This window comes from Nannospalax galili, unplaced genomic scaffold (assembly GCF_000622305.1).
Source record: "Nannospalax galili isolate Female #2095 unplaced genomic scaffold, S.galili_v1.0 scaffold342, whole genome shotgun sequence".
Classification (NCBI taxonomy): domain Eukaryota; kingdom Metazoa; phylum Chordata; class Mammalia; order Rodentia; family Spalacidae; genus Nannospalax; species Nannospalax galili.
Genome location: NW_008349359.1, coordinates 822,624 through 836,931, shown reverse-complemented (window position 1 = coordinate 836,931; position 14,308 = coordinate 822,624). Strand labels below are relative to the sequence as shown.

General features: G+C 38.6%; 1 protein-coding gene across 2 annotated transcripts in view; it reads left to right on the top strand.

The window, feature by feature from the left end:
- Nucleotides 1-14,308, top strand: part of Ino80 (INO80 complex ATPase subunit) — a 142,931-nt gene that overhangs the window by 42,688 nt on the left and 85,935 nt on the right. For both annotated transcript variants that reach the window (XM_008846782.2, XM_008846783.3), the window contains exons 10-16: nucleotides 852-1,047; nucleotides 2,260-2,327; nucleotides 3,487-3,696; nucleotides 4,386-4,466; nucleotides 5,357-5,452; nucleotides 11,910-11,969; nucleotides 12,789-12,931. In XM_008846782.2, the coding sequence (XP_008845004.1) occupies nucleotides 852-1,047; nucleotides 2,260-2,327; nucleotides 3,487-3,696; nucleotides 4,386-4,466; nucleotides 5,357-5,452; nucleotides 11,910-11,969; nucleotides 12,789-12,931 (854 nt within the window). The remainder of the gene's footprint in view (nucleotides 1-851; nucleotides 1,048-2,259; nucleotides 2,328-3,486; nucleotides 3,697-4,385; nucleotides 4,467-5,356; nucleotides 5,453-11,909; nucleotides 11,970-12,788; nucleotides 12,932-14,308) is intronic.

Genomic DNA, 14,308 nt, shown 5'->3' with positions numbered 1-14,308 from the left:
TTCTGTCTGCATGTATATAAATGCATCTGTGTCATGCAGTGCCCATGGAGGCCAGAAGAAGGCACCAGATCCCCTGAAACTGGAATTACAGATAGTTGTTAGCCACCATGTGGGTGCTGGGATCTGAACCCTGGTCCTCTCCAAGAGCAGCCAGTGCTTTTAATTGCTGAGCCATCTCCCCAGCTCTCCCCACCTTTTCTTGAGACTGGGTATTATACATCCCAGGTCAGCCCCAATTTCACTATATATTTTACTATGACCTTAACTTCTGATCCTCCTGCTTCTGACTTCTAAAGCTGGGATTATAGATGTGTGTCACCACTAGTTCATGCAGTGTTGGAGATGCACCTAGGCCTTATGCATGCTCCCTAGCCTCTTATGTTTGTAACCATCATAAACTAGTGTTTTCTCCCTTTGATTAGCCCGTTATTTTCATACCTGCTTTATTTTTAGGACAATTTATAGCTCCTACTTGCTTATTTTGCCTTTTGGTGATATACAGGAATTTTTCCTGTGTATGAATATTAAAGGTACACACATGTATCTACCAGTTCATAAAATAGAATATTTGAATTCAGTTGATGTCTTGGTGGCATGGCAGAAAAGTAATATATGAAAAACAGAAACTTACAAAAGGAAAGACTGGAACAGGTTATTAGTTTGTGAAAGTTAATCCTTACTGCTTTTAGTAGCATTGGCTTAGCTAAAATAAAGTTGTTCTTTTTTAAAGGTAAAAAGGTTTTCAAAGAATTAGATGTAGGCAGTATAAAAATTTGTTAAATTCTGTGGACTACTTCTTGACTATAATTTATCATTTTCCTGCTTTTACTTTTAATTTTTCCCCACTTTAGGCCAAGAGGCAGCAGCGAAAGCTCAACTTCTTAATCACCCAGACAGAGTTGTATGCTCATTTCATGAGTCGCAAACGTGACATGGGTCATGATGGCATCCAGGAAGAAATCCTAAGGAAACTGGAAGACAGTTCTACCCAGAGACAAATTGACATTGGTGGAGGAGTGGTGGTTAACATCACACAGGAAGATTATGGTGAGTCAGTCTGAGGTAGAGGAAAGCAAGTCCCCCTCCATTTTTCGTATCCATGTTATATATGTTATAATTCTTGCAAGTTTTGTCTTCACTCATAGGTAATACTGATTAGAAAGAGAGGGGTATATATGTGTGTTTCTGCACAAGAAGTATATAAAATAACATATTAGAATTTGCAGGGCTGGAGAGTTGGCTTAGTGGTTAAAGGCATAACTGCTCTTGCAGAGAACCTGGTTTTGATTCCCAGCACCCACATGACAGCTAACAACCTTCCGAAACTCCAGTTTCAGGTCATCAAAAAACAAAAAAGAAAGAATTTGCAGTAGAATGTTCAGATGGTAGAGTGCTTGCCTTGCATAAATAAAGTCCTAGGTTCAATTTCTAGCAGCAGCACATAAACCTGGCATGGTAGTACACTCGTGATCCTAGCACTTGAGATGGGGAAACAGGAGGAGCAGATGTTCAAGGTCATCATCCTCAGCTATGTACTGAATTTGAGGCTAGCCTAAACTAAATGAGATCCTGTCTGCAACAGAAAGGGTATGGGTATATGACCATGCAAATTTGGGGTGCTTTATGTGTTGTGGTTTATTGATAGAAATATTAAGTTATTAAAATTAGAATTCAGCAAGCATCTCAGCAGAAAAAAATAATTTTTTACATAACAGGAGTCTCACTGATACTAGCATGAATAAGAGACTGTGAAGTTTGGGTATCTTTTTTAAAATAACAAATGGAGGAAGGAATTGGTAAAGATTGAGAGGATTTTCATAGTGTAGTGATCAAGATCATACAGACCTAGAAATGCCAGAGAATGGGAGTATTTCAGAGTATCTTGTGGACTAACATGTATAGATTTTATCTGCCTAAATAACTGCTTCCCTCTTAAATGTATTTTAATTTTGAATCCTCTTGGTCTTCTTGACCTAGCAGTTGGTATCACTTTATAGAAGGAATCCCAGGACTGAGACAGTGGGTCTTCTCTCCTAGGTGGTTTCTGTGCAGCTGCGGCTGCTGGAGACCAGGGAAGGCCTTTATTCCATTGTGCTTCTAGTTGCTTCCCTCTACAAAGAAGTCAGTCTTTCTTCTCCCCCAGCCTTTGTGAGCCTTCGGGTAAATAGGATGGGGAGTTAGGGATCCACTTATGTTCAGAGTGAATTGTATCTTTGAAGGCAATAAAGTGAGATAATCTACATATTTTCTTTTTTTCAGATAGCAACCATTTTAAAGCCCAAGCTCTGAAGAATGCTGAAAATGCTTATCATATTCACCAAGCTCGGGTAAGTCTTTATAATGAAAAGGAAAATTGTAATTAGCTCAGGAAATGATCACAGTCTTTCATTTGCTTGTTCTTGCTTTATTCTTACTTTCGTTTTGTGTTTTTGGGACAGGGTCTCCCTGTAGCCTCAGCTGGCCTGGAACTTGATATGTAGACCAGGCTGGCCTTGATCTCACAGAGATCTCTCTGCGTCTGCCTCCAGAGTGCTGGGATTAAAGGTGTGCACCATCACGCCTGGTTATTCTTATTTTATTCTTTATTTTCAGTTAGAAGCACTGATGTGTATGTGAATGTGTTTGTGTGTGTGAGAGAGAGATTGTATGATTGCATGTAAGGTGATGACTATATTAATAAACATTACTAAGAATATTTAAGGAAAGGCAGAGTAACGGATACTAAGTTTTTTTAATTAAAGTTGAATAGTTCACAGTTAACCTAATTTTCTTGTTTCCTTTTTTTCAATCCTCTTGTGTAATCATGGGTAATGTAATACAAAATGCATCATGGTTCTTTAAAAAGGCCATACTGTTGACTTGTTAAAAGAGACATGTGTTGAAAAAACTGCTGAGCTCTTCCTTTTTTTCATTCAATACTTTGTTCTCTGTTATGAATTAGTGACATTTAATAAAATTAAAAAGAAACTGCATTTGGGTTGAAGTGACGAAAGTACGATTTACTGTTGCTGCAGAGAAGCCTCTCTGCAGCTCTGTTGGTGTGCAAGTCAAGACCCAAGTGCCACCTGCACCTGCTGCCCCCAGTTAATGAAACAGATTTGGCGCCAAATCCTCTTTTTCTTTAATATTTATTAGATAAATTCATTGTTCAAAGTGATGTTTCATGACATTTTCATTCAAGTGTACCATTTATTTTAACAATATTCACCCTTTCACTCTCTCCTCTGCACCCTCAATCCTATTATCATATCCTTAACAGATTCCTTGAATTACCAAGTAACAAAGAAGCTTAGTATGTCCAACAAAACACTATATTTTATTACAATTATTATATTAGGTAGTAGTAATATCCTTTAATGTATTTTGTATGTATTGTGTTATCAGATACGATCTGAAATTTCTCTTCCATTTTTCTTAGCATGGTATAAGTATGTTATGAATTTTATGTTAAATTTTTATTCTTTTTTTTTTTTTACAATTTTCCAGACAAGGTCATTTGATGAAGATGCAAAAGAAAGTCGAGCAGCTGCCCTAAGGGCAGCAAACAAGTCTGGCACTGGGTTTGGGGAGAGTTACAGCCTAGCAAACCCATCTATCCGGGCTGGTGAAGATATTCCACAACCCACTATTTTCAATGGCAAATTGAAAGGTTATCAGCTGAAAGGCATGAATTGGTTAGCCAATCTCTATGAACAGGTAAATTTTAGAGCTGTATCAAACTTTTTTTTTTTTTTTTTTTTTAAGTAAAAAAATCTTATTTTTTAAGTTTATGTTTATGAGTTTTGGGCCTGCATGTTTGTAAATGCACCCATGCATTCAGTGCCTGAAGAGGCAGAAGGAGTACATTGGATCCCTGGAACTGGAGTTATGGACAGTTGTTAGCTGCCTTGTGGATGCTGGGAATCAAATCTGGGTCCTGTGCAAGAGCAGCCAGTGCTCTTAACTGCTGAGCTGTCTTTCTATCCCCAGTTTTTTTAAAATCTGTTTTTCTTTTGGTTGATATAGTTGTGAAACAAGTACAAGATTAGAATTTAGCTCTTCAAAAAGTGTTAGCTCTTCACAAGAGTCAGCAAGATGTCTCTGTATTTCTACCATGCAGAATATATTTGTGTCATGCATATAGTATTGCATAGGTGGCCAGTCAGCCCAGTTGCTCTCTTTGGTATGGGTTAGATTAGGTGAAGAACTGGCCTTGGCCTTGGTCTAATATATCATGATTCATATACACAGCTATAATATTGGCAAAAAGAATCATTTCAGTAGTAATAGTTCTGGTGAAGTATTTCTAGTAACTTTTGTTCGACTAAGTTGATAAACTCTATGTGGCAAAATCAGGTTTTGACCATTTCTCCCCCCATCCTTCCCTGCCCCTTCCCGCCTCCCAGGGTATTAATGGAATTCTTGCTGATGAGATGGGCCTTGGTAAAACTGTACAGAGTATTGCCCTTCTGGCCCATCTGGCTGAGGTGAGTAGATGGCAGTTGTCAGTCTTCCTCTCTTCTAATTTAGGGTCATTTTTCTATTAGCAGTCATCCACTTACAAAGCACTGTTAGGCTTGGTAACATATCAGGATAGTAGAACTTGATAGTAAGTGCTTTTTTGGGTGCACAGAGTGGTATATTGTGGTTCTTAGTGGGGCCAGGACAGTTTTTGAGCATGTATAGTTTGGATTCCTGTCTTTTACTCCCTTTGAGTTACCAGTGTAGTAGCAAGGAAATTGGTTCAATCAGAAGAACTAGGTTCTCACCCTAACACTGCCCTTTAACACTGTAAACTTAGCCAACACACTTTACCTCATTTGAACTAATTTCATTTTAAATCTCTTGGGCTTAGTTTTCTACCTTTTCCAAAGCAGAAGTATTATATACCTTACAGGAATTAATGAAAAAATATGTGTAAAAAATCATGCTCTAAAAAAAGTGAATACTCACTACCAATTAAAAATAGTAATGTTGGGGTTGGGGATTTAGCTCAGTGGTAGAGCGCTTGCTAGGCAAGCACAGGGTCCTGGGTTCGGTCCTCAGCCCCCCCCCCGCCAAAATAGTGATGTTATGATAATTCGGTGTATAATAAAATAAAACAAGCTACAGTATGTTGTAAATGTTTTATAAAATAAAAACCTGTCAGTCAGAAGTAGGCGATAGTTGCTCAGTACTTTTCCTCTTGGTGCATCCTTATGTTATCATACTAATATTGCTTTTCATTGAATGCATATATATGGATGTTTGGGAGATAGACACTGTTTCTCTTGTTACAGTGTTTCTTATTCTTAAACTGCTTTTGTCAATAGTTGATTATTTTGGGTTAAATATCTTCTGTTTTCCTAAAGTTGGCTGACCTAGTTTTCTGTTGCAGAGAGAGAACATTTGGGGACCTTTCTTAATAATTTCACCTGCTTCTACACTTAATAATTGGCACCAGGAGTTTACAAGATTTGTTCCTAAATTTAAGGTAAAAATCCAACAACAATCCAGTTCTTTAAACTTTCTGGCTCTTTTGCTGTCTTCTAATTAAATCACTTACTATAGTTTTAAATTTCTTACATTGTTGTAAAAAATGCCTTAATGTTCACTTCTTGTTTGATACAAGGTCTCATATGTCCCAGGCTGTCCTTAAACTTATGTAGCCAATGATTATAGGTATATGCCACCACATTACTTTTGTATAGTGCTGGGGATTGAACCCAGGGCTTCATGCATGCTAGACAGTAACTCTGTCAACTGAGCTACATAGCCCTAATCTCTTAATACCTTATATCCTTATTTTATTCTTTGTTTTGTTGTTTCTTGAGATAGGGTCTACTCCACCTCAGTACCTCAAGCTATCGAGAATCCACCATATGGCCCAGGCTGACCTTGAACTTGTGGCATTCTGCCTGCCTCAGCCTCCTTACTTACACCTGGCTTTCTCTTTCTGGTTTTGTTAAGTAACCCGGGCTGGACTTGAACTTGCTATGTGCCAGAGGATGACTTTGAACTCAATCTGTTGCTTTCACCTCCCAAATGCTGGGATTGAAGGCATTTGCCACCACACCCAGCCCCCTGAGTTATTTGTTTTAAAATAGATTTTGGCAAATCACGTTATGGCATTGTTTTCCCTTACTCTTCGTATATATTCATTTTTCTTCATCTGTAAAGCTAGATGGTTATGGTTGGTTCAGCTTTTATTTTCTGAAGTAGATAATGTGAAAATTGGTTTATCTAATTCTGAAAGGAAAAAATGAGATTGACTCGGGTAGGACTGTTGCTCAGTTGGTAGAGTGCTTGCCTCCTGTGCCTGAAGCTCTGGATTTGATCCCTAGCACTGTGTAAAACTGTCAGTGATGGCATAAGCCTTTAATCCCAGCACTTGCAAAGTAGAAGTAGGAGGATCAGAAGTTCAAGGCCATCCTCAGCTACAGAGGTAGTCTGAGGCCAGCTTGAGATCTTATCTTTGGGGGTTAAAAAAAAAAAAAAAAGCCAGGCCTGGTGGCACACACCTTTAATCCCAGAACTTGACAAGCAGATCTTTGTGAGTTTGAGGCCTGTCTGGTCTGCATAGTGAGGCACTGTCTCAAAACAAAAAGCAAAAACAAAGAAAAGATTGATTTAGAAAGTGATCAACTCATAAATACGTTGTATCAATGTGGGTAAGACATGACATTGTACAAATAGTTTTTGTTCTGGGCATGATGCCACATATGCTAATAATCTCTGCTCATGTGAGACAGAAACAGGAGGATCAGGAATTCATGACCAGCTTCCACCACATAGCAAGTTCAATTCTAGCCTGGGTTATACATACTCTACATAGTGAGACCCTGTCTCAAAATCCCTCTCAAAAAAAAATAAATAAATAAAAAATAAAACCAGTTTTGTTGTCATAATATTGTAGGGATATAGAATAAACAAGTATGATTTATTGTGTCACTCGCAGTTTGAATGAGTGGGAAGTGAATGAACTGTTTTGTTTATGGAAGGATACAGTGATAATGAAGTTGCATAGTAATGAGGGTTTCATGCTGATATAGATCTAGGGTTGGTGACATCATCTCTCTCATATTTGGTTCTTCATGTTGATGGGTTCCATATAACAAGCCAGGGCGGAGGTGAGAGAAAAGTATTTTTCTGGCTAATTCTTTGTAAGAAATAAGAACATAACTAGAATTTCCCGTGGAGCTGCTTTATGGCTGTATTGTCATCTTTGTGACTGATTTTAGATTAGAAAGTGTTTAAAATCCCAGCACTGGGAGGCAGAGGCAGGCGGATCTCTGTGAGTTCAAGGCCAGCCTGGTCTACATAGTGAGTTCCAGGACAGCTGGGGCTACAAGGAGACCCTGTCTCAAAAAAAAGAAAAGTGTTTAAAAGGGACATTAGCTTGGACGTGGTGGCATATGCCTTCAGTCCCAAACTGTCTCTGAATTGTCTGCCGTACAGAATATGGAAATAATCTTTTTTTTCCAAATAATATTAGGTAAAGTCTTTAATTTCTGCCCAACCACTTAAGTTTTCAGCACCTCCTCCACTGACCAATAGATGGCAATGTGGTATTGCTTATTCTTTCAGACTTCTCCTTTGCTATTAAGTCTATGCCTGGAACTGAGCATTCATGTGCATCTTGAACTTCCTTTTACTACTAACGCAGGGTCTGGTAAAATAGTCTGTGGGCCAAATCTCAATCATTCTTTCCTTAATTTTTTTTTTTTTTTTTTGGTCTTTTTGAATCAGGGTCTTCCTGTAGCTCCAGCTGGCCTAGAACTCACAGAGATCTGCCTCCCTCTGCCTCCCGAGTACTGGGATTAAAGGCATGCGCCACCATGCCCAGCTTTGTTTTAATTTTTTATCGTGATAAACTTGTAACATTTACCTTGTTGCCAAGCTAGGGTACATGCCTGTCATCTCAGCACTGGGGACTCTGGCAGGAGGAATGCCACAAGTCTGAGCCCACCATGGTCTGTGTAGCAAGTTCAGGCCAGCCAGGAGTAATGAGCAAGACCCTGTCTCAAAGAAACAAGAATCAAACAAAAACTACCCTTTTACCTCAGGGCAGGCAGCATGGCTCAGGGAGTTGAGGTGTTTGCCCCAAAACCTGGCAACTTGAGATCAAGGCTCAGGACGCCCATGGTAGAAAGAAAGAAGCAAAGCTCACTGGTTGACCTTTGACCTCCACCCATATGCTGTGACAGATGCACTCACATGTGCACGTGATAAGTGAATAAAATACATAATTTAAAAACTGCCTTGTGACCGTTCAAGTGTACAGTTCATTAGCATTGAGCACATTCAGTTTTGTGAAGTCACTGCTCTCATCACTAAAGTCTTAACCCTCAGCTGAAACCCTCAGCTCATTAAATGGAAACTCCCTCTTCCCCTTTCCTCCATCCTTCAACTATAAATCTGCTTTCTATAGATAAGTTTGGTTACGAAATATTTCTTACAGCTAGAAGCCACACAGTGTACAGCCTTTCATGTTTGGCTTTGATTTAGCATAAAACGTCTTCCCGGTTTCCCCATAGTGTAACACGTGTCCAAGCTTTGTTCCTTTTGTAGCTGAAGATGTCTTTATATGTGTCTATTCCTTCATCTTGCTGGATGTTTGGGTGATTTCCATCTTTTGGCTGCTTTCAGAAGCACTGCTAGCACTATTTGTGTATAGTTTTTCTTTAAACATGTGTCTTTGTGTTACTCTAGGGCATATGCCTGAATTGAATTGCTAGGTCATAATGTAGTTTTAGTTATTTAGAAACCCATAACCTATTTTTACATGGTATGTGAGCTAAAATTAGATTGTACAAGGGCTGGAGAGATGGCTTGGTGGTTAACAGCACTAACTGCTCTTGCAGAAGACCCAAGTTCAATTCCCAGCACCCACATGGTAGCTACCAACCCGTCCTTAACTTCAGTTCCAGGGGACTCTGAAGCCGTCTTCTGACCTCCGTGGCATTACATGACACGGGTGCACTCACATACATGCAGGCAATACACTCATACACATAAAAAATAAAAATAATAAAATATTTTAAAAAATAAAATTAGATTGTATGATTTCAGTTATTGATTAAAAAATACTGTTTCATGGGGCTGGAGAGATGGCTCAGTGGTTAAGAGCACTGACTGCTCTTGCCAAGGGCCTGGGTTTGATTCCTAGCACCCACATGGTGCTACGAACTGTCCTTAACTCCAGTTCCAGGGGAATCCAAAGCCCTCTTCTGTCCTCTGCGGCATTACATGACACGGATGCACTCACATACATGCAGGCAACACATTCATACACATAAAAAATAAAAATAATAAAGTATAAAAAAAATACTGCTTCATAGCACATGGCATGTGAAATTCAAATGTGTTTCTATTAGAATCCAACCATACTGTTTTGTTTGTAAATTACTTATGGCTTCATAATAGCAGAGTTGTGTTCTGGCAGAGATCACGGGGACTACAAAGCTTAGGCTACTACAAGAAAGTTTGCTGACTCCCAGTGTAGTTAATTCATTGTTCCTATTGCCATTGCTCTTAAATTTTGGGGAATGTCTTTACTTCGTGTAGGATATGAATATAGTTTATGAATATAGTTTCTGTTCAGGTGTATAGTTAGATTATTTGCAAAGATACTGTGAGGATGACATCTGAAAATTCAATTTATTTGGTAGGTATCTGGATAATGTTTATAGTCCTGATCAGTGCCTCTACACCCCTACCCAACTTCTTTATTTTTCTTCTAAAATATGATTTACATTTTAAAATAGTTACTTTTTTCTTTTTTTTTTTTGAGACAGGGTCTCCCTGTAGCCCCAGCTGTCCTGGAGCTCTCTATGTAGACCAGGCTGGCCTTGAACTCACAGAGATCCGCCTGCCTCTGCCTCCCAGTGCTGGGATTAAAGGCGTGTGCCACCAGGCCCAGCACATTTATCATTTTCATTCCCCAAATAAGTTTTTTATTTCTATTGTTCCTTTATTATTTCCCTACTTTTAAATGTTTTTCTGATGTTGTGACCTAGTGCTTAGGTTGTTGATCTTCATCTTTATAAATAAGAACATTTAAAGGTATTCATTGCTTTCTAAACATTGCTTTAGCCAGAAGTTTGATGTGTCACTTTTTAATTACTTTTTCTTTCAAAATTATATCTAACTTTGCAATTCTTTGGTTCATGAGGTTTTTTTTTAACATTATTTTTATTTTATGTGTATGAGCGTATTGCCTGCATGTATTTGAGTGCACCCATGTCCTCCAATGCCACAAAGGTCAATGTGCCTTTCCTTTTGCTACATCATAGCTTAAGTCTACTATATTAACAGAACATGTGATTTTATTCCTTTGAAATGTGTTGGGTCTTGGTTTTATGGTGTACCATGTGGACCATTTTTAATCTGTCCTGCCTGTGTTTGAAAGTAGTAGGTAGTCTGCAATTGTTCGCTTTAGTATTCTGCTTATTGGTAGGTCAGGCTGTCAAGTTTGATAACTTGTTTGACTCTTCTGTCTCTTCCTTCTGGTTAATCCTTATATAGTACCATTTCCCGCCTTTAATTTTTTTTTTCTTTTTTCGGTCTTTTTGAGACAGGGTCTCTCTGTAGCCCTAGCTGACTTGGAGCTCCTATGTAGACCAGGCTGGCCTGGAACTCACAGAGATCCACCTGCCTCTGTCTCCCAGACTAAAGGTGTGTGCCACCACACCTGGCTTAATTTTGTTTATTTTTTGAGAAAGGGTTTCCCTGTGTAGCCCAGGCAGGCCTCATCCTCCTGGGTGCTAGGATTATAGATGTGCACCATGACATGCAGCTTTCATTTATTGTTTCTGTGTGTGCATGTGCATGTGCATGAAAGTCAGAGGACAGCTTGTGGGAGTTGATTCTCTCCTACTCTGGTTTCCAGAGATCAAACTGAGGAGGTGACGTTTGTGTGGCAAGCACTATTGCGTACTCAGCCTTCTGGCTTCTTTAGTAGATGACCCGGAGCATGTATTATGTGTCCTTCTGAGGTGGTTTTTTTAGAGATGGGTCTTGTTAGGTAGTGTATTGTGTCTTCAAATTCATGATTCATATGTGTCATCATACCTAGCCCCTTAAAGGCCTGATCTTCTTTCATTATCTAAATCTTCTCTGGGTTTTTCATGTTGAGTTTCAGTCTTATTATGTGGTCTTATGTTTTTTGATCCTGTGCCAGAATTATATAGTAAAACCTCTCTATATAATTGTGAACTGAGTACTCTTCTAGAATGGATTTATATATATTTGGGTGTGAGGTAGGTTTGTTGTTTTGTATTTGAGACAGGGTCGCATATAGCCCAGGCTGGCCTCAAAACTTAACTGTGTGGTTGAGGAAGACCTTGGCTTTTTGATCCTCCTGCCTCTACCTCCCGTTGGCTGAGATTACAGATGTGTGCCATCATGCCTGGCTTATGCAGTGCTGTATATTGAGCCCAGGGTCTCATGCATGTTAGGCAAGCACTCTACCAACTAAACTGTATCTCCAGCCCTATTTATGTGGGGTTTTTTTGTTTGTTTTTTTGCCACTAACCTCTCCCCTTCTTCCCTGCAGACAAGACACAAGTAATTCAGTGTCTTCCTAATTTAGTCAGGATTTGAGATGATTTGAGACTGAGATTTGTCACATTAAGGCCAAATACATACTTGTACTACCCCTGCATAATCCTGTGAATTTCTTACTCTCACTATAGCTTTTGGAATATATCAGTGCTGTCAGTTTGAATGTACCAATCTAAGTAGGCTTGCTCTCTGGATTTTCTTTCTTTCTGGTCCTTGGTTCCATAATTTCAAAAAGATATTGTATATGTGTTATGATTTAGTTAGTAGGACAATGGGTCAAACCATGCCCAGCTTCTTATTTTTCTTAAATTATTCTCAGTAACATTATTGATAATGTTTAAAATTTATCTCAAAGAAAATAATGTATATATTGACCCATTTTCTAGGTGCTACCATATTGGGGAAATCCACATGATAGAAAAGTCATCAGGAGGTTCTGGAGTCAGGTAACTTTGAATTTTTTACATATATACACACAAATGCATGTATGTATGCACACATATACACACAGGGGCAATTTTCTTTTTGATTTGAATAATTTCTCATGCTTAAAAAATATCCAGTATGTTTCTGGACATGGGACAACTTTTATTTTTCTGTTGATACAATACTTTTCCTGTAAAAGACAGTCATTCACTTGGACTTAAAGTTCAGGATTAAAGACGGTGTGGTGGTGCACACGTTTTTTTAAAAAAAAAAACAAACTCTCCTGTCCCCCCAAAAAAGAAAGTTCAGGGTTAAGAGAGCTCTTTTTTCCTTTACTAAGCTAGAGATTAGGTGTTATTATGATTATAAAGGCAAATGCTTTAAAACCATTTACAGTTCACCTCACTGTACATCTCCCAATCACATGGATGGAAAACTATCTTCCCTCCCTCCCTCCCTTTCTTTTCTTCCTTTCTCATTCTCTCTTTTGACAGTATCTTTTTATCAAGAACATCTTTAGGACTCTTGAACATCTTGTTTATAGTATATCTATATATCTATATATATATAATATACTTCAATATCTTATTAAGAATTGTTTTGTAGGCTGATAAGATAACTCAGCAGGTGAAAATGCTAATTGACCAAACTTCATGATCTGAGTTCAATACCTAGAACCCTCAGTGGAAGGAGAGAATCAACCCCTGACAGCTGTTCTCTGGCTGCCATATGGGTGTGCACACCCACACTTACACATACATATCACACACATAATAATAAATAAATTTTTAGACTTGTTGCCATGTCTTTTTCTATACTTTCCCCTCTTGTGTTTATAGAAAACCCTGTACACTCAGGATGCCCCCTTCCATGTGGTTATCACTAGCTACCAGCTGGTTGTACAGGATGTAAAGTATTTCCAGCGGGTCAAGTGGCAGTACATGGTACTGGATGAAGCTCAAGCTCTGAAGAGTAGTTCCAGGTAACATGAATCATAGAAACCAAACTCCATGTATGAGACTTTATATCAACAAGGGTCAGAGATTTCAGAACATGGCGTAGTAACATGGGTGTGCCTCAGGTATTTGTCTAACCAGAAAGCAGAAATTCTTGTTATGTTTTTTTTCTTGAGACACAAACAATCATGCTTGGAATATATAGATTTTTCTCAATCTGCTCAGGCAATAGTTGCGACATTTTAACAAATATTCTTTGAGTCAAGAAAAATTTCTATGAAGAAGGGATCTTGAACTTTTCTTTGAGGGATTATTTATTTTACACAACAGTTCTGATTAGGAGCTAGAATATTACATCATGAAGATTAGAGGTTTTCTCTTCTTTTTTTTTGCCCCCTCCAGCTCTTGCATGATTATTAGACCTCTAAGGGTCTTTTAAAGTTACACATTTAAAATATTCCAGTACTTTCAAACTCCAAACTGAATAGAATAATGCTTGGTTGCCAAATGTTCCTTGGTGCTATTGAACCTTGGGTTTGGGTGTTTCTGTTAGTGAACCTGTAGGGCTTTGTTTTAGAGGTTCATGTAATGAGCAAATGGTATTTTCCATGGCATAGTCAATCCTCTGGAGGGCATGTTGTGCTGTCTTGAAGGAGAACCTGCCTGTGACTGGAAGCAATGAAGACTCCATTTTTCATCTTTTCGTATCCTCCTCTTTCATTGCTCCCTGCAAACATGAACTGGAAGGGCATAGATTAATGATTTTGATTCTTTCTGATACAGTTAGTTGCCTGGTACAAATAAGTGGGTTCTAAGTAGGTGGCTTAAAAATTAAGAATAAAAAGCTGGACGTGGTGACACAGGCCTTTAATCCCAGTACTCGGGAGGCAGAGGCAGGTGGATCTCTGAGTTTGAGGCTAGCTTGGTCTGTATAGCGAGTTCCAGGCCAGCTGGGGCTAAAGGAAGACCCTGTCTCAAAATCCCAAAAGGAAGACCCTGTCTCAAAATCCCAAAGGGGGGGAAAAAAAAGAATAAAAAAGTCAAAGGGACTGGAGAGATAGCTCAGCAGTTAAGAGTACTAACTGCTCTTGCAGAGGACCCGGGTTTGGTTCTCAGTACCCACATAGTGGCTAACAACTGTCTTGTCACTTCAGTTGGGATCCAATGCCATTCTGTCTTCTATGAGCACTGAATGCACTTATATACATGCAAGCACTCACACACAAAATAAAAATAAATTTAAAAAATTATTTTAAAAGGACATGAACATTCTCTTATAGCTAGATGCTTTTGAGTCCAAAATGGAGTAATTTGATGGCTAAGTCCTCTTTAAATTTATTTTTATTTTTATTTTTTTTATTTTAGGTGTATGAGTGTTTTGCCTATATGTATATAGGTGCACA